Source organism: Centropristis striata, chromosome 18 (assembly GCF_030273125.1).
Source record: "Centropristis striata isolate RG_2023a ecotype Rhode Island chromosome 18, C.striata_1.0, whole genome shotgun sequence".
Taxonomy (NCBI): domain Eukaryota; kingdom Metazoa; phylum Chordata; class Actinopteri; order Perciformes; family Serranidae; genus Centropristis; species Centropristis striata.
Genome location: NC_081534.1, coordinates 32,320,763 through 32,341,617, shown reverse-complemented (window position 1 = coordinate 32,341,617; position 20,855 = coordinate 32,320,763). Strand labels below are relative to the sequence as shown.

General features: G+C 38.2%; 2 protein-coding genes across 2 annotated transcripts; both read right to left on the bottom strand.

Annotated features, from left to right (window-relative positions):
* Nucleotides 1–7,267: 7,267 nt before the first annotated feature.
* LOC131991389 (E3 ubiquitin-protein ligase TRIM35-like) lies at nucleotides 7,268–9,217 on the bottom strand. Its single transcript, XM_059356790.1, has one exon. The coding sequence runs from the start codon at nucleotides 8,985–8,987 to the stop codon at nucleotides 7,584–7,586; it is 1,404 nt and encodes a 467-aa protein (XP_059212773.1). The 5' UTR covers nucleotides 8,988–9,217; the 3' UTR covers nucleotides 7,268–7,583.
* A 6,465-nt stretch (nucleotides 9,218–15,682) lies between these two features.
* LOC131991394 (E3 ubiquitin-protein ligase TRIM35-like) lies at nucleotides 15,683–17,585 on the bottom strand. Its single transcript, XM_059356796.1, has one exon. It carries the CDS (start codon nucleotides 17,364–17,366, stop codon nucleotides 15,972–15,974), a length of 1,395 nt encoding a protein of 464 aa, XP_059212779.1. The 5' UTR covers nucleotides 17,367–17,585; the 3' UTR covers nucleotides 15,683–15,971.
* Between the last annotated feature and the right edge of the window lie 3,270 nt (nucleotides 17,586–20,855).

The following is a 20,855-nucleotide window of genomic DNA, read 5'->3' as shown; positions in this document are numbered from 1 at the left end:
CAAAACTTCTCACTTGATTTATTAACTCAGAAATGTTTTTTAGGACAACACTATGGTCTCAATCACTTGTAAAAAATCTTCCTCAAGACAATCTGATGTTAATAGTGTAAATAATGGCCCCATTTAGAAGAAAATAGAAGATAAAGAATCGTGTGATTTGGGGCGTGGTTACCTCTGATTGACAGGTCACTAACAAGGCCAGCCGTCATCAGAAGAGAAGCAAATCAATGCGTATCCATGGCAACATGTCAATAAAGCTATATATAACGTTATATATGTAGCAGATGGCTTTCTGCTCTCTTACACACATCTCTCACAGTCAAAAAAAAATTCATCATTTTACCCACATATCTCATTTTTTATAGTGCAAAAAAATATTAAGAACATGAACTAAATTAAACAACTGGCATACCTTCACAGGAAAAACAGAAAAACAGGCGTTACACACAGGAGCTACACAGCCACTCTCCACCCTCAACAAGAAAAATAAAATTAAAATTCACATAAACCACAATAAAACTAAACATGACACATGAGATAACACAATTTCAAATCAGCATAAAAGAGAGAGAGAAACAAAAAACCGTTTCAACTAGCATAAGGCTTAGTTAGCTAACTCTGAATGCATAACTCGATTTAAAGTTCAATTTATAAATTGTAAGTAACTGTAAGCTTGACCAACAGATGCATAAGCTCTTTAAATAACACTATATATCAACATATTGTGGTTTTGAACGGAAAAAATAGTGAAAATAAATAGAGAGAAGGAGAAAGAGCTCATTTCATGACTCACCCACTTTGAGCACACACAGCTCTTTGACGCTAGGTGGTGTAACGCCAAAACAATTCCCCAGAGGAACAAAAGGCAGGCATTGATAATCACCATAGGAACTTTTTTACAGGCAGAAATTAATTCTATTTTTGGGGAAGTTCACAACACACAAAAAACGTTTTGTTTAGGGAAAACAAATAAACAAAATTAAATAAAAAAAATTTACCTGGCTCGTTATAGATATAAAAAAGGATGTTTAGCGGTTTGGTCTCATAACTTTGACCCTTTCACTGTATTTTCACTTAATGACAGTTTATTTGACAGTTAAATGTCTTGTTCAGCGTTTGGTTGTTTACTGAGGTCAGTAACATATATTTTGTTTTGTTTTTTGCTAGCCAAAACTAACATCCCAGTTAATGCGATCATGAGTAATTTGTATTTAATTAATAATTTATTTTTATATTTTTTATTTTATATATTATTTATTTTCTAATCGCCTTCACATTTAAGCTATATTTAATTTATGTGACACCAAGTACTTTCTTATGATTGAGTAGGTAATTGTATAGCAGGCTAAAGAGACCTTGTCGGAGACGAGAGCAAGATTTTGTTCTTGGAAATGTTCTGGTTTCTGTTTATCGTCCGAGAAGTCTTTAAACAGTCTTGTTTGATTGCATTCATTTAAACTGTCCACGTGAAACACATTGACGGAAATGCAATGTGCTGCCAAATGATAAACTGGAGCTCATTTAACTTCCCTTCATAATCATTAAAAACATATTTTTATATTTATTGTGACAGTTTTTTTCTGATAATCTACATTCTCCAGCCCCCTGCTGTTCCCAGCTCCACCACTAGGTGTCAGTGTTGCTCAGGGAAAGAAGAAAACTCCCAGCGTGAACTTTCCATTATACAAACGTAACAACAGGAAACTTTTGATCGAGGCTTTCACATGGCTGAGTCTGTGTGAGCGTCGAGCCGTATTTGAATGTATCTGCATTCATATGCAAGGAAAAAATCAGACTCTAACTCCATTGTTGCGTCTCAAGTTGCTAATCGAACTGTCAAATATAAAAGATGCATGTGAGTCTTGACCTGAATATCCGTTATCTGTTAGCAACATCAGAACCACAGAAATGTTGAGAAGCGTCAATCTGCAGGCTACACGACCTGCACCATGAAATAAATAATATAATAATGTAGTTATTTTAACTTAAACCATGGTGTTTTCCTAAAGCTAACCCAGAGGTAGGCATCATGTGGCTCAGACCGTCTGCAGTGGCTCCCTGTGGCTGTGACAAAAAAAATGATATGCAATAAAAAAGGTTATTTCTTTATCACCATTATAGGCCCAAAGACAGTCGTATTCTTCAATTGTAATAATGTGTAACTTACTGTACATTGTACATAATGTTCCTAAATTTAATTTTCCTTGTTAATATTTTTCTATATTTCTACTTGTTTAAATTGTAAATCGTTAAAACCTCTTTTAAATTTCACGTTTATACTGCTTGTTGACTATTGTTATTTTTATTGAAGCTCCTCTCTATCTTGCTGCTGTAGGCCCGAAGCCTTCAGTTTTACATTTTGCTTTAACTTTAATTCGTTAGGCTAGCTTTCCATTCCAAATCTGATGAAATATTTCTCCATTTCTCCAGTTTCTTTAGTGTCCAGCCTTTTATTTGCACTCTTTGATGCATTCTGACTAAATTATATATAATGAATTTCATTGTTTTTTCGCCAGATATCCTGTTTGTCTTAAAATGTGACAGAAGCAACAAAAAATAAACATTTCATGATGACATTTAATCGTTTTATTTACTGATAGCGTATAAATCTCTGATACATTGTGCACATTGAAACAAAACTCTTATTGTTTTTAATATCTTTAATGAACTTAAGGTGACCTGCAGAATAATGAGTGGTTTGTTTCCCAGCCTGGGACAACAACTTCATTTACTAACGAATGAAGGCCAAAAATAATCAAAGAAAAACAAACAGGTAGATGTGCAGAGTGTGTAGAAACCCCTGAATATAAATGTACCATAAAACCAGAACTAGAGAGGCTGTAAGTCTCTGTATGATGCTGAGACTCTACTCTTTTAAAATCACTGATAACATGAAAAATATATCTTATTGGAGTTATAAGCTGGATCCTTTCTGACGTTTTCTCTAGGAGAAAGAGAGTTCTAGGAGGAACTAAACAACTTTCAGACTCAGTACCAACAAACTGTAACAAACTATATAAACCTGCAACCTTGTCTCCTAAAAATGACATTCCCATAAAACAGTCCTTAATTAGGGAAACATATTATCTCCTGTATTACAGCTGCAGTTTGGTTAGTGTTGAGTAAGTTTAAATAAGTGAACTTTTGGTTTCACTCTCTCACATGGAGCACAAACAGAACAGAAGTCTCCTGGGAGAAAGACCTGAAGTCGTTTCAGGGCATTTTTTGCTCTTTTTTACATTCTGTGTCCTTGTATTTCACTGACATATATAAATCTCTATAATCTATAAGTTCTGCAGCTCTATGGAATCAGCACAATCACAACAACTCAAACAGTCTTTGTGCAGAATAACACCATTATAGTGTCATGAATATTGGAAAAAACAAATTGTGTCTCCACATATTGTCCATATTGAAGTATTGTCATGTTTCCAGTGTGATGGGGTTGGTTTTTTGAGACTCTGAATGCATTTTAAGTTTATTTGAGTGCCTTGTGTTTTTTGGCTTTTATCAGTGTATTGTGTTGTGCATGCAATTGTTTCTCCCACTGCCCCTGAACACCTCACAAAACCCTAATAAGCGGCAGGTGTGGGAGAATGGCGTGGCCTTAAAAGGAGGAGGTGCCTGGAGCGCGGGAGAGAACGGACGGCGGTTGTAGTGAACAGTGTCAGTAATCGGCTGGACTGGTGGAATGACGGCAGTTGTAGTGAACAGTGTCAGTAATCGGTTGGACTGGTGGAATGACGGCAGTTGTAGTGAACAGTGTCAGTAATCGGCTGGACTGGTGGAATGACGGCAGTTGTAGTGAACAGTGTCAGTAATCGGCTGGACTGGCGGCTGGAGTGAGAAGAGTCAGCGTGGACAAAAGGAAGGGTCGTTTGATTTTAATTATTGCTTTCAATAAATGTTAGACTTTTTTAATCTACCCGATGTCTGTTCTGCTTACCCCTGATTTTTAAAAGAAGCTGTGGTTTAAACGTGTTTTACTCTGAGTCCTAGGCTCTTTTTATCCCTAGGTGGCGTTGTCGGCGACTTTTAACTTAGTTAATTATTTATATTTTTTAAAAAAGACCAACCGAGTTAATATTCAGTATCTCCTGTCCTCTCCTCTCAGCTCTGTGTAAACAGATTCTCAGTGAATATTTGTCACGTGACCGTTGGTCTCAGCAGAATCAATCATGTCTTCACAGTGTCTCTGAGGAGCAAATTTTAATGTTTTAACAGGGTCTGGTTAGGGAAAACGCTTTAAATTACACAAATATCACCATTTTAAGCTTCGTTTTGGTCACTTTTTATTGTGGAAACTTTTGTAACCGATGATCTGTTCAAGGACTGTCGGAAAGTTAAAATTCAGACGATAAAGCCTGTTTTTACAGTTTCTGTCTATGATAAATTTTAGTTTTTGGTCGATCTTTTAAAGAAAACACAAGTTTCAATCAAACTGAGGATCAGAGGGTTGATTATTGACGATACGTTTCCCTTGAGAATGCTGGGAATGTGATTTTTAGGAGACGGTGCTGAAACATCAGTTTACAGATGTAAAACTCAGTTTAAATGATGTTTCCAGGAGACTTTAACCAATGCATTCTTTAAAAATATAAATCATGTTATATAATATATGTAAACAGCTGCAAACAGTTGGACTTTACACATCTACAAAGCTGAAGCAGCGTCTGTTGAACCTTCATTTAAATGCCGAAGAGGAGGACGATGAAGGAGAAGAGGAGGAGACCAGTGGGTGATAAACTGGCCATCAGGACGTTTTTGTTGCCGTGTGAAAAAACGCTGTAGCCAAAATAGTCGTCTGAAGAAGAATAGTGGTGTGAAGGATAGTCGTCTGAAGAGGAATAGTGGTGTGAAGAAGAGGAGTTGGCTGTAGAGGAAGAGTAGTCTACTGAAGGATAGTCGTCTGGATTGCACTTGGTCCAGTCGTCCTGAAACAGGGAGCAGCTGGACAGAGCATTCCTCCACTCCGCCATATATGTCACCTCTGTCCTCCGCCCTGAGAGAGAGGAGGTCACATTCACTAACAATATACCTGTATACTTATAATGTCTGATAAAGTTGCTCCTGTCATACAGAGCCATATATTAACTCTTTCAAGTCAATAAAAACATGCTCCCTCTTCTCTTACTTCACTGTGGAGAAAACAAAAACGACGGTTTGTAAGTTTCTGCACCTGGCTGGAGTCCTGTCACAAACTGTCTGGAGCTTTTTTTTTTAAGTGTCCATGTTTTTATTGACTTGGAAGAGTGCATATATGGCTGTGTATGACAGTAAGTTTTCAAGTTTTACAATAAGGTCTAGACACACGAACAGCAAACACACACACATCTAACAAAACACAGCAAATCTTGTTTTCATAAGAAATATTAGCATAATGTAGTCAAACTGGCATTTTAAGGGTTAAAATCCTGATGATTGTTCAATATTTGATAGTTTTGATGAGGACTGAAGTTGATCAAAAGATTTAACCCAAAAAAAGTTGAATATATCAGTAATAGTTTTATAGTGTTTTTGGAAGTGGACATGTCTGCCATAAAAGGGTAGTAAATCTGACACTACACAAAAAAAAACTATAAATGCATCAAAATCAATTTTGTCACTAATCTTTGACATATCCAAGACTGTGATAAAAAATAAATGCCCCAATAAATGCCCCAGCCAAAAATTATCTATTAAATGGAAAATAACTCAATTTTTCATGTAATCAAACTGGCATTTAAAGGGTTAAAATCCTGAAAATAATTGAATATTTTATAGTTTTTTATCAAGACTGAAGTTGATTGAAAGATTTAATCCAAAAAAGTTGGAAAAAATATATATCAGTAATATTTTTAAAGCGTTATTTAAAAGCGGACATGTCTGCCACCAAGTGGCCAAAAAGGGCTTTTTTCATTTTAAATCTGACACTACACAAAAACTAAAAATGCATCAAAATCACATTTTTTTCTTAATCTTTGACATATCCAAGGCTGTGATAAAAACCAATGCCCCAGCCAAAAAATATTTATTATATGAAAAACAACTCAAATTTTTTGTGTTTTTTCTTTGAAAAACAGTGACATTGTGCAATCAAATTAGCATTAAAAGGGTTACAAATCTCAAAATATTTGAATGTTTAATAGTTTTGAGCAGGGCAGAAGTTGTTTAAGAGGTTTATGTAGAAAAGAGTAGAAAAAAATTAATCTGGAAAGTTTTTATAGCATTTTTTTGGAGGGGGACATTTTCAGCCCAAATGGCTCGAAAGGGTAGTAAATTAAAGTGGGCCCTGAGGGTTAAGTGCTAATGCTAATGTTTGTTATTGTTTTCCCACAAGGAATGTCTTGTTTTTATTTTCATGGAGCTACGATTTCAATAAATCTAGTGAACTATCAGTTAAAGAGTCGACGTCATTCAGCAGGAATGCTACTAAACATACATTCAAACCACTAAAACAATATAGAGCATGTATGTTATGCAGTGAACCAGTAATTTATTAACTTTATGCTAAAAGCAACACGTGTTTTAAGGTACCTAACATCAGGCATGTATGTAAACCGCCTTCAAAATAAAAGCACTGCGGTTGTATTAATTTCTAATTTCTGGGTAACCTATTTATATACAGTCTATGGTAACCTCATGCGGGATAATATATAATAGGATAATCACAGCCTCATGAAACTTTACAACCACAAACTAGAGACCTGGAGCATTCAGAGGATGGATGGCTGACACACTAGATTCACAATAAGAGGCTTTCTCAGCAGGAAACAACACAAGTGCTGCCATACAATCACACAAAATACACAAATCTACTAAAAGTTTCTGAAACCAGATCACAGCATGGATTTTTCTCTCTTGGAGTCTGAATGTGGGATTACTGGTTACTGTCAGCCGCCGTACATGAAGCCACGCCCACTTCCACAAACCTGCCCCGCCCTTCACAATAAAAGCCCAATAATGCAACAGTGCAAATGTCATAAAGTTAATTACTTTATTTACAAATATTAATCAGAACATGGGAGTTGAAATCCAATAATTAAACAATGGGACAGATTTTTTCTTTTTACAGTATTATTAAATTGATTAATAGTCTTGAATGTAAAATGACAGTTAATTCTATATAAAAATTACAAAAATTAACTTTTTTTTCAAGCAGTAGAACTTATATATATATATATATATATATATATATATATATATATATATATATATATATATAGAGAGAGAGAGAGAGAGAGAGAGAGAGAGAGAGAGAGAGAGAGAGAGAGAGAGATATTAACTGTATATTATATGTTTTTGTCAAATAAATTATCTGTAAAATAATTTGTTGTTTTCTGTAATATGACAGTATTTTCTATATAACATCCTCAAACACCAATAAAAGAAAAACAATCAATGAGAACAAAGTTTTACAGAGAATTCACTTCAAACATTTAATCAATAATCGAAGACGAAACCACAGAAACACCAAACATCATCATGACATCATCATGACATCATTTCCTCACACTGACGGAGAAACAAAACATCATCAGGACAACGTAGTCACATGTTCCTCAAAGACTTCAGGACGTCTTGAACAGAACGATGCTGATCGTCTATTTCTGTTGTCCTGCAGCCACAGAGACCTTCACTGGTAAAACCTGCAGTGGGTGATCATCCTCATCCCCATTCCCAAAAAATGGAAACATCCTCTCAGTGAAAGTGTGTGTGAAGGTGTGAATGTGTGTGTTAGTGTCAGCATCAGAGAACGACAGCTTTCCTCTGTTCCAGTCCAGATTCACTCTGATCCTCTGAGGCTTCTTCTTCACTACGAGATCAGTTTCTTCATCTGGTGGTGAATGTGATAAGTATTCATCTTCAAAGAACAGTATACTCCATAATCCAGACAGTATGTCTCCTTTCCTCTGGACAGACTCTGCTAACACACCCAGCTGCCAGCTTGTATTGTCTCCAACCTCGACCTCCCAGCTGTGAGTCCCTGAGTTAAAGCCCTCAGAGCCCAGAACAGAACAGTAATAAACACCAAACCTCTCTGGATTATCAGGAAGCTGCTGTTTCTCTCCTGCTGTCACTGTGGTCAGATCTTCAGACAGGATGAGTTTTGTACCAGCAGTGTTTGGGTCCAGAACAACAGGACTGTAGGAGACCATGTCCTTCATCTTGTTCCAGATGTTGAAGGCCAGGTTGCCCAGGTGTTTGGCCTGGTCTATCAGAGCTCCTGAGGGCAGCTGTGGATCCTCCAGCAGGAGGCGCTGCTGGACTCTTTCCACTGCAGCCTTGTAGTTCTGCAGGAATGAGACGTGTTCAGCTCTCAGCTCGTCCTCTGTGGCTCTGACTGTGTCTGAAAGAGCTGCTGTCTCTCTGCTCAGAGCCTCCATCTTCTCCTTCATCATCTGACTCTTCTGCTCCTCTTCCTCCCTCAGTGCAGCCATCCTGGCCTCCTCTTCCTCTTCTAGAAACTGGTGAAGCTTCTTAAACTGCTCCTTAATCTGTGTCTCTGTGCGTCGGGCCTGGACCTGAATGTGTTCTGCTGTTTGATCAAACTTCACTTTAACTTCTTCAAAAACCTTTAACTTCTCCTTTAAAGGCTCCAGAGTTTCCTGAAGTTCCTTCTTGTGTTGTTGTGCAGCTTCATCGATGGGTCTGAATCTGTGGTTGGTGTGTTTTTCTGAGTCTCTGCAGATGTGACACACTGGCTGCTGATGGTCCAGACAGAAGAGTTTGAGTTTCTCAGAGTGCAGACTGCAGAGAGGCTCTGAAGCTCTCTGATATCTCTCCTGTAAGAAACTGTCACACAGGTTCTTTAACACCAGGTTACAAGGTGGTTCACTCCTTGAAGATCTTCTCTTACAAACTGGACACTCTCTGGTTGGTTTCCCCGTCCACCAGCTCTGCAGACAGTCTTTACAGAAGCTGTGGCTGCATGACAGAAGAACAGGATCTTTAAAGATGTCGTGGCAGACAGAACAGCAGAGATCGTCCTCTAATCTGGAAGCCATTTAGTCTCTGAGTGAAGCTGAAAACACAGCAGACAAACAGCTCAGCCACTCCCTGTTCTCTCAAAGTTACTTTACTTTCCTGTAAAACTGTCGTTCAGTTTGTGGATTCAGCAGCTGGGTGAAGTGGAGCTGTTCCAGTATTCCCAGTAATCTCCTGAAGTTGTCCTCTTTCAGTCAAAGTGGAGGTTTTAGTCTGAAGCTGAATCTTATCGTCCGTCTCTCAGAGTGTGTGTGTGTCTTCGTCTCAGTGAGTCAGAATAACAACCTTTTACCTGGTTTCAGTCAGGTGACTCGAGGCGGAGCTTTAACTCAACAGTCTATCAGGTCAGAGTCTCATTCATAACTTGTTAATAATTGACCTGCAGTTATCTGGATGGAAATAAATTCTGTGTTTCCCCACGAGTCTCTTTACAGACATGCTGTAACATGCAGTAAAATGTGTTATTGTGTCCTCTTGTATGTGAATCTTTATGCATCCTGGGGTCCCTAAAGAGTCTGTGAGCTGCATAAATGGGGTCTGAGTGTAAAGCTGAGACTCTTGTGGATTCAATGAGCCCAATGTTCTTCATGTGTGATGATGTTAGTGAGTGAAACTTGAGCTCAGTGTATAAAATGAGCTGCTGTGACCTCTAGGATAATCACAGCCTCATGAAACTTTAGAACCACAAACTACAGACCTGGAGCCTTCAGACTAGAGACCTGGAGCATCCAGACTAGAGACCTGGAGCATTCAGACTAGAGACCTGGAGCATCCAGACTAGAGACCTGGAGCATTCAGACTAGAGACCTGGAGCATCCAGAGGATGGATGGCTGACACACTAGATTCACAATAAGAGGCTTTCTCAGGAGGAAACAACACAACACAAGAGTTGCAGTTGTTCATTCAAACTAATAACTGCCATTTAAAAGAGGATACAATTATTGATTTGATTGTAAAACTCATTCTTTTTGCATTTAGAGACATCAAGTTTGATTTATACTGAACTAAATATATTTCCTAAGGACCCAAAACAAAGTTTTTTTTCTTCTTCATGACCTGCAGGTAATATTTTTAGTTTGAGTCGAAAGCACAGTGTATGTAATATGTTGCATATAGTTCATACGTTAAATATATATAAATACATTTTATGTAATCTGTTGGCCAAGTGTCTTTTTTATAGAGTTTATAAGGTGGGAAACAAAAATTAGTTAAGTCAAATAAAATGTGAAAAATATAGTTTGGGTATATTTAAATAAATTAACTGGTGTCAATGCAAACATTAATTCAGTTAAACGTGAATATATTAGGTTGGTTCAATTTAAATTCATTAGTTTGGTTCAATAACTAAAATGTTAAGAAAATAATTTGAATCAAGGCAAAGAATTAATGTTGAGTCAAGACATTATTATTGTTTACTTCAAGATAAAATAATAATCAGGTCATAAGAAGTTACTCAATTTAGATTCTATGAAGTCAAATATTTTAGATGTGATATCTGGACATCATTTTTTTTAGTTTGAGCAAGGTTATACTTTTTTCAGTGTACACGACCTGCACCATGAAATAACTTCCAGTATAATGTAGTTATTTTAACTTAAACCATGGTCTTTTCCTACAGCTAACCCAGAGGTAGGCATCATGTGGCTCAGACCGTCTGCAGTGGCTCCCTGTGGCTGGGACAAAAAGATTATACGCAATAAAAAGGTTATATCTTTATCACCATTATAGGCCCAAAGACAGTCGTATTCTTCTATTGTAAAAATGTGTAGCTTACTGTACATTGTACATAATGTTCCTAAATTTCATTTTCCTTTTTAATACTTTTCTATATTTCTACTTGTTTAAATTGTAAATCGTTAAAACCTCTTTTAAATTTCTAGTTTATACTGCTTGTATTTTAATTCTAGTTGTGAGTTTCCATTGTTAGGCTAGCTTTCCATTCCAAATCTGATGAAATATTTCTCCAGTGTCCACTTTCTTTAGTGTCCAGCCTTTTATTTGCACTCTTTGATGCATTCTGACTAAATTATATATAATGAATTTCATTGCTTTTTTGCAGGATATCCTGTTTCTCTTAAAATGTGACAGAAGAAACAAAAAATAAACATTTCATGATGACATTTAATCGTTTTATTTACTGATAGCGTATAAATCTCTGATACATTGTGCACATTGAAACAAAACTCTTATTGTTTTTAATATTTTCAATGAACTTAAGGTGACCTGCAGAATAATGTGTGTTTGTTTCCCAGCCTGGGACAACAACTTCATTTACTAACGAATGAAGGCCAAAAATAATCAAAGAAAAACAAACAGGTAGATGTGCAGAGTGTGTAGAAACCCCTGAATATAAATGTACCATAAAACCAGAACTAGAGAGGCTATAAGTCTCTGTATGATGCTGAGACTCTACTCTTTTAAATTCACTGTTAACATGAAAAATATATCTTATTGGAGTTATTAGCTGGATCCTTTCTGACGTTTTCTCTGAGGAACTAAACAACTTTCAGACTCAGTACCAACAAACTGTAACAAACTATATAAACCTGCAACCTTGTCTCCTAAAAATGACATTCCCATAAAACAGTCCTTAATTAGGGAAACTTATTATCTCCTGTATTACAGCTGCAGTTTGGTTAGTGTTGAGTAAGTTTAAATAAGTGAACTTTTGGTTTCACTCTCTCACATGGAGCACAAACAGAACAGAAGTCTCCTGGGAGAAAGACCTGAAGTCGTTTCAGGGCGTTTTTTGCTCTTTTTTACATTATGTGTCCTTGTATTTTACTGAAATATATAAATCTCTATAATCTATAAGTTCTGCAGCTCTATGGAATCAGCACAATCAGAACAACTCAAACATGTCTTTGTGCAGAATAACACCATTATAGTGTCATGAATATTGGAAAAACTAATTGTGTCTCCACATATTGTCCACATTGAAGTATTGTCATGTTTCCAGTGTGATGGGGTTGGTTTTTTGAGATTCTGAATGCATTTTAATTTTATTTGAGTGCCTTGTGTTTTTTGGCTTTCATTAGTGTAATGTGTTGTGCATGCTTTTGTTTCTCCCACTGCACCTGAACACCTCACAAAACCCGAATAAGCGGCAGGTGTGGGAGAATGGCGTGGCCTTAAAAGGAGGAGGTGCCTGGAGCGCGGGAGGGAACGGACGGCATTGTAGTGAACAGTGTCAGTAATCGGCTGGACTGGTGGAATGACGGCAGTTGTAGTGAACAGTGTCAGTAATCGGCTGGACTGGTGGAATGACGGCAGTTGTAGTGAACAGTGTCAGTAGTTGGCTGGACTGGTGGAATGACGGCAGTTGTAGTGAACAGTGTCAGTAGTTGGCTGGACTGGTGGAATGACGGCAGTTGTAGTGAACAGTGTCAGTAATCGGCTGGACTGGTGGAATGACGCAGTTTGTAGTGAACAGTGTCAGTAATCGGTTGGACTGGTGGAATGACGGCAGTTGTAGTGAACAATGTCAGTAATCGGTTGGACTGGTGGAATGATGGCAGTTGTAGTGAGCAGTGTCAGTAATCAGCTGGACTGGTGGAATGATGGCAGTTGTAGTGAACAATGTCAGTAATCGGTTGGACTGGTGGAATGACGGCAGTTGTAGTGAACAGTGTCAGTAATCGGTTGGACTGGTGGAATGACGGCAGTTGTAGTGAACAGTGTCTGTAATCGGCTGGACTGGTGGAATGAGGGCAGTTGTAGTGAACAGTGTCAGTAATCGGCTGGACTGGTGGAATGTCGGCAGTTGTAGTGAGCAGTGTCAGTAATCGGCTGGACTGGTGGAATGACGACAGTTGTAGTGAACAGTGTCAGTAATCGGCTGGACTGGCAGCTGGAGTGAGCAGAGTCAGCGCGGACAAAGGGAAGGGTCATTTGATTTTAATTATTGCTTTCAATAAATGTTAGACTTTTTTAATCTACCCGATGTCTGTTCTGTTTACCCCTGATTTTTAAAAGAAGCTGTGGTTTAAACGTGTTTTACTCTGAGTCCTAGGCTCTTTTTATCCCTAGGTGCCGTTGTCGGCGACTTTTAACTTAGTTAATTATTTACATTTTTAAAAAAGATCAACCAAGTTAATATTCAGTATCTCCTGTCCTCTCCTCTCAGCTCTGTGTAAACAGATTCTCAGTGAATATTTGTCACGTGACCGTTGGTCTCAGCAGAATCAATCATGTCTTCACAGTTCCTCTGAGGAGCAAATTTAAATGCTTTAACAGGGTCTGGTTAGGGCAAACGCTTTAAATTACACAAATATCACCATTTTAAGCTTCATTTTGGTCACTTTTTATTGTGGAAACTTTTGTAACCGATGATCTGTTCAAGGACTGTCGGAAACTTCAAATTCAGATGATAATGCCTGTTTTTTACAGTTTCTTTCTATAATAAACCGTGCATTTTTGTCGACCTTTTAAAGAAAACACAAGTTTCAATCAAACTGCGGATCAGAGGGTTGATTATTGACGATACGTTTCCCTTGAGAATGCTGGGAATGTGATTTTTAGGAGGCGGTGCTGAAACATCAGTTTACAGATGTAAAACTCAGTTTAAATGATGTTTCCAGGAGACTTTAACCAATGCATTCTTTAAAAATATAAATCATGTTATATAATATATGTAAACAGCTGCAAACAGTTGGACTTTACACATCTACAAAGCTGAAGCAGCGTCTGTTGAACCTTCATTTAAATGCCGAAGAGGAGGACGATGAAGGAGAAGAGGAGGAGACCAGTGGGTGATAAACTGGCCATCAGGACGTTTTTGTTGCCGTGTGAAAAAACGCTGAGGCCAAAATAGTCGTCTGAAGAGGAATAGTGGTGTGAAGGATAGTCGTCTGAAGAGGAATAGTGGTGTGAAGAAGAGTAGTTGGCTGTAGAGGAAGAGTAGTCTACTGAAGGATAGTCGTCTGGATTGCACTTGGTCCAGTCGTCCTGAAACAGGGAGCAGCTGGACAGAGCATTCCTCCACTCCGCCATATATGTCACCTCTGTCCTCCGCCCTGAGAGAGAGGAGGTCACATTCACTAACAATATACCCATTTTATACAGCATATGTGTTATTATATGGGAACATTTGTGCATATACAGAATAGAATACATGTTATGATAAGACTGTTAATGTGGAGTAAATCAAATATAGCAGTAGAAAGTAGTAAATACTCTAATCACTATATCACTTTAACATTTATTTTAAACACAACTGTAAATGACCTTTAGCAAGGTTCCTATTGGTGTTTTTGTATTATAAAGCTTGTTTTTCATGTTTGTACATTTTCTAGATGTTTTACAATTATGTGATGCTTTTATTTTGAAAAGGTGTCGTCCAGTTTGAAACGGGTGCTTTCATTTTGAAAGGTAGTGACAGGAAATAACAGGTGTAACGGTTAAATGAAAAACGAACGGTAAATAATAACGAGTGCGTCGTAATTCATAGAATTGATATAAAGTATCAAAAAGGTTTTTATAGAGTCTGGCTGACAGGGAACAAGGTTTGTTAAAGTTTATTTTCTTCTGTCATATAAATTAGAGGCTATATTTGTTGTCTTAACTAATAGTAAAAGTCCTTGTTTGCTTGAGTGCTAATGCTAATGTTTGTTATTGTTTTCCACAAGGAACGTCTTATTTTTATTTTCATGGAGCTACGATTTCAATAAATCTAGTGAACTATCAGTTAAAGAGTCGACGTCATTCAGCAGGAATGTTACTAAACATACATTCAAACCACTAAAACAATATAGAGCATGTATGTTATGCAGTGAACCAGTAATTTATTAACTTTATGCTAAAAGCAACACGTGTTTTAAGGTACCTAACATCAGGCATGTATACGTAAACAGCCTTCAAAATAAAAGCACTGCGGTTGTATTGATTTCTAATTTCTGGGTAACCTATTTATATACAGTCTATGGTAACCTCATGCGGGATAATATATAATAGGATAATCACAGCCTCATGAAACTTTACAACCACAAACTAGAGACCTGGAGCATTCAGAGGATGGATGGCTGACACACTAGATTCACAATAAGAGGCTTTCTCAGCAGGAAACAACACAAGTGCTGCCATACAATCACACAAAATACACAAATCTACTAAATGTCAAAAGTTTCTGAAACCAGATCACAGCATGGATTTTTCTCTCTTGGAGTCTGAATGTGGGATTACTGGTTACTGTCAGCCGTCGTACATGAAGCCACGCCCACTGCCACAAACCTGCCCCACCCTTCACAATAAAAGCCCAATAATGCAACAGTGCAAATGCCATGAAGTTAATTACTTTATTTACAAAAATTAATCAGAACATGGAAGTTGAAATCCAATAATTAAACAATGGGACTTTTTTTTTCTTTTTACAGTATTATTAAATTGATTAATAGTCTTGAATGTAAAATGACAGTTAATTCCATGTAAAAATTACAAAAAATACACATCATATTGCTGAATGTAAAAATAAGGAAACTCTTTTTTTTTCAAACAGTAGAACTTTAAATCTAACGTAAAAAAATGTAAAGAGAAATCATAAAAAAACTGTAAAATGTTCTTCATCAAACACTGTCGTATTAAAGTAAAAACACTTTAGTTATTCTACATATATATATATATATATATATATATATATATACAGATATTAACTGTATAGTATATATTCTTGTTAAATAAATTATCTATAAAATAATTTGTTGTTTTCTGTAATATGACAGTATTTTCTATATAACACCCTCAAACACCAATAAAAGAAAAACAATCAATGAGAATGAAGTTTTACAGAGAATTCACTTCAAAGATTTGATCAATAATCAAACAGGAAACCACAGAGACGCCTGACAGTCACAGAGTAATTGACAGCTCTTTGATCTGATTTGACATCATCATGACATCATCATGACATCATTTCCTCACACTGACGGAGAAAAAACATCATGAGGACAACGTAGTCACATGTTCCTCAAAGACTTCAGGACGTCTTGAACAGAACGATGCTGATCGTCTATTTCTGTTGTCCTGCAGCCACAGAGACCTTCACTGGTAAAACCTGCAGTGGGTGATTCTGATGCCCATTGTAAAAATATGGAAACATCCTCTCAGTGAAAGTGTGTGTGAAGGTGTGTATGTGTGTGTTAGTGTCAGCATTAGAGAATGACAGCTTTCCTCTGTTCCAGTCCAGATTCACTCTGATCCTCTGGAGCTTCTTCTGAACTACGAGAGCAGTGATTCCATCTGATGGTGACTGTGATGCGTATTCATCTCCATAGAACTGTAATCTCCATGATCCAGACCCAATGTCTCCCTTCCTCTGGACAGACTCTGCTAACACACCCAGATCCCAGCTTTTATTATCTCCAACCTCGACCTCCCAGCTGTGAGTCCCTGAGTTAAAGCCCTCAGAGCCCCGAACAGAGTTATAAACAAACCTCTCTGGGTTATCAGGAAGCTGCTGTTTCTCTCCTCGTCTCATTCTGGTCAGATCTTCAGACAGGATGAGATATGTACCAGCAGTGTTTGGGTCCAGAACAACAGCACTGTAGGAGACCATGTCCTTCATCTTGTTCCAGATGTTGAAGGCCAGGTTGCCCAGGTGTTTGGCCTGGTCTATCAGAGCTCCTGAGGGCAGCTGTGGATCCTCCAGCAGGAGGCGCTGCTGGACTCTTTCCACTGCAGCCTTGTAGTTGTGCAGGAATGAGACGTGTTCAGCTCTCAGCTCGTCCTCTGTGGCTCTGACTGTGTCTGAAAGAGCTGCTATCTCTCTGCTCAGAGCCTCCATCTTCTCCTTCATCATCTGACTCTTCTGCTCCTCTTCCTCCCTCAGTGCAGCCATCCTGGCCTCCTCTTCCTCTTCTAGAAACTGGTGAAGCTTCTTAAACTGCTCCTTAATCTGCGTCTCTGTGCGTCGGGCCTGGACCTGAATGTGTTCTGCTGTTTGATCAAACTTCACTTTAACTCCTTTAAAAACCTCTAACTTCTCCTTTAAAGGCTCCAGAGTTTCCTGAAGTTCCTTCTTGTGTTGTTGTGCAGCTTCATTGATGGGTCTGAATCTGTGGTTGGTGTGTTTTTCTGAGTCTCTGCAGATGACACACACTGGCTGCTGATGGTCCAGACAGAAGAGTTTGAGTTTCTCAGAGTGCAGACTGCAGAGAGCCTCTGAAGCTCTCTGATCTCTCTCCTGTAAGAAACTCTCACACAGGTTCTTTAACACCAGGTTACAAGGTGGTTCACTCCTTGAAGATCTTCTCTTACAAACTGGACACTCTCTGGTTTGTTTCTCCGTCCACCAGCTCTGCAGACAGTCTTTACAGAAGCTGTGGCTGCATGACAGGACGACAGGATCTTTAAAGATGTCGTGGCAGACAGAACAGCAGAGATCATCATCTAATCTGGAAGCCATTTAGTCTCTGAGTGAAGCTGAAAACACAGCAGACAAACAGCTCAGCCACTCCCTGTTCTCTCAAAGTTACTTTACTTTCCTGTAAAACTGTCGTTCAGTTTGTGGATTCAGCAGCTGGGTGAAGTGGAGCTGTTCCAGTATTCCCAGTAATCTCCTGAAGTCGTCCTCTTTCAGTCAAAGTGGAGGTTTTAGTCTGAAGCTGAATCTTATCGTCCGTCTCTCAGAGTGTGTGTGTGTGTGTGTGTGTTCAGCCTGTTTCCTGGTTTGTCTCAGCTGACTCTGGGCGGGGTTTATCAGGTCAGAGTCTTGTTTTTCAGAATAACAACTTGTTTCCTGGTTTGACTGGAGTGAGTCAGCTGAGGGGCGGATCTTTAACACAACAGTTTATCAGGTTGAGTCTCATTCCAAACTGGTGAATAACTCTGAGCTGCAGATCTCTGAATGAAAACAAGTTCTGTGTTTCCCTAAAAGTCTCTTTACTGACATGCTGTAACATGCAGTAAAATGTGTTATTGTGTCCTCTTGTATGTGAATCTTTGTGCATCCTGGGGTCCCTAAACAGTCTGTGAGCTGCATAAATGGGGTCTGAGTGTAAATCGGTTGGACTGGTGGAATGACGGCAGTTGTAGTGAACAGTGTCAGTAATCGGCTGGACTGGTGGAATGACGGCAGTTGTAGTGAACAGTGTCGGTAATCGGCTGGACTGGTGGAATGACGGCAGTTGTAGGGAACAGTGTCGGTAATCGGCTGGACTGGTGGAATGACGGCAGTTGTAGTGAACAGTGTCGGTAATCGGCTGGACTGGTAGAATGACGGCAGTTGTAGTGAACAGTGTCGGTAATCGGCTGGACTGGTGGAATGACGGCAGTTGTAGTGAACAGTGTCGGTAATCGGTTGGACTGGTGGAATGACGGCAGTTGTAGTGAACAGTGTCAGTAATCGGCTGGACTGGTAAAATGACGGCAGTTGTAGTGAACAGTGTCAGTAATCGACTGGACTGGTAGAATGACGGCAGTTGTAGTGAACAGTGTCAGTAATCGACTGGACTGGTGGAATGACGGTGGTTGTAGTGAACAGTGTCAGTAATCGGCTGGACTGGTGGAATGACGGCAGTTGTAGTGAACAGTGTCGGTAATCGGTTGGACTGGTGGAATGACGGCAGTTGTAGTGAACAGTGTCAGTAATCGGCTGGACTGGTGGAATGACGCAGTTTGTAGTGAACAGTGTCAGTAATCGGCTGGACTGGCAGCTGGAGTGAGAAGAGTCAGCGCGGACAAAGGGAAGGGTCGTTTGATTTTAATTATTGCTTTCAATAAATGTTAGACTTTTTTAATCTACCCGATGTCTGTTCTGCTTACCCCTGATTTTTAAAAGAAGCTGTGGTTTAAACGTGTTTTACTCTGAGTCCTAGGCTCTTTTTATCCCTAGGTGGCGTTGTCGGCGACTTAGTTAATTATTTATATATATTTTTTAAATATTTTAAAAAAAGACCAACCGAGTTAATATTCAGTATCTCCTGTCCTCTCCTCTCAGCTCTGTGTAAACAGATTCTCAGTGAATATTTGTCACGTGACCGTTGGTCTCAGCAGAATCAATCATGTCTTCACAGTTTCTCTGAGGGGCAAATTTTAATGTTTTAACAGGATTTGGTTAGGGCAAACGCTTTAAATTACACAAATATCACCATTTTAAGCTTAGTTTTGGTTACTTTTGGTTACTTTTTCTAACGGAAACTTTTGTAACCGATGATCTGTTCAAGGACTGTCGGAAAGTTCAAATTCAGACGATAATGCCTGTTTTTACAGTTTCTGTCTATGATAAATTTTAGTTTTTGGTCGATCTTTTAATGAAAACACAAGTTTCAATCAAACTGAGGATCAGAGGGTTGATTATTGACGATACGTTTCCCTTGAGAATGCTGGGAATGTGATTTTTAGGAGACGGTGCTGAAACATCAGTTTACAGATGTAAAACTCAGTTTAAATGATGTTTCCAGGAGACTATAACCAATGCATTCTTTAAAAATATAAATCATGTGATATAATATATGTAAACAGCTGCAAACAGTTGGACTTTACACATCTACAAAGCTGAAGCAGCGTCTGTTGAACCTTCATTTAAATGCCGAAGAGGAGGACGATGAAGGAGAAGAGGAGGAGACCAGTGGGTGATAAACTGGCCATCAGGACGTTTTTGTTGCCGTGTGAAAAAACGCTGTAGCCAAAATAGTCGTCTGAAGAAGAATAGTGGTGTGAAGGATAGTCGTCTGAAGAGGAATGGTGGTGTGAAGAAGAGTAGTTGGCTGTAGAGGAAGAGTAGTCTACTGAAGGATAGTCGTCTGGATTGCACTTGGTCCAGTCGTCCTGAAACAGGGAGCAGCTGGACAGAGCATTCCTCCACTCCGCCATATATGTCACCTCTGTCCTCCGCCCTGAGAGAGAGGAGGTCACATTCACTAACAATATACCTGTATACTTGTAATGTCTAATAAAGTTGCTCCTGTCATACAGAGCCATATATTAACTCTTTCAAGTCAATAAAAACATGCTCCCTCTTCTCTTACTTCACTGTGGAGAAAACAAAAACGACGGTTTGTGCACCTGGCTGGAGTCCTGTCACAAACTGTCTGGAGCTTTTTTTTTTAAGTGTCCATGTTTTTATTGACTTGGAAGAGTGCATATATGGCTGTGTATGACAGTAACTTTTCAAGTTTTACAATAAGGTCTAGACACACGAAACAGCAAACACACACACACATCTAGCAAAACACAGCAAATCTTGTTTTCATTAGAAATATTAGCATAATGTAGTCAAACTGGCATTTTAAGGGTTAAAATCCTGATGATTGTTCAATATTTGATAGTTTTGATTAGGACTGAAGTTGATCAAAAGATTTAACCCAAAAAAGTTGAAAAAAATATATATCAGTAATAGTTTTATAGTGTTTTTGGAAGTGGACATGTCTGCCATAAAAGGATAGTACATTTTTAAATCTGACACTACACAAAAAAACTATAAATGCATCAAAATCAATTTTGTCACTAATCTTTGACATATCCAAGACTGTGATAAAAAATAAATGCCCCAATAAATGCCCCAGCTAAAAAATTATCTATTAAATGGAAAATAACTCAATTTTTCATGGAATCAAACTGGCATTTAAAGGGTTAAAATCCTGAAAATAATTGAATATTTGATATTTTTTTATCAGGAGTGAAGTTGATTGAAAGATTTAATCCAAAAAAGTTGGAAAAAATATATATCAGTAATATTTTTAAAGCGTTATTTAAAAGCGGACATGTCTGCCACCAAGTGGCCAAAAAGGGCTTTTTTCATTTTAAATCTGACACTACACAAAAACTAAAAATGAATCAAAATCACATTTTTTTCTTAATCTTTGACATATCCAAGGCTGTGATAAAAACCAATGCCCCAGCCAAAAAATATTTATTATATGGAAAACAACTCAAATTTTTTGTTTTTTCTTTG

What these genes read in the sequence shown, in the direction of transcription:
- LOC131991394 (XM_059356796.1), bottom strand. Translation starts at nt 17,366, where the DNA reads ATGGCTTCCAGATTAGATGATGATCTCTGCTGTTCTGTCTGCCACGAC.
- LOC131991389 (XM_059356790.1), bottom strand. Translation starts at nt 8,987, where the DNA reads ATGGCTTCCAGATTAGAGGACGATCTCTGCTGTTCTGTCTGCCACGAC.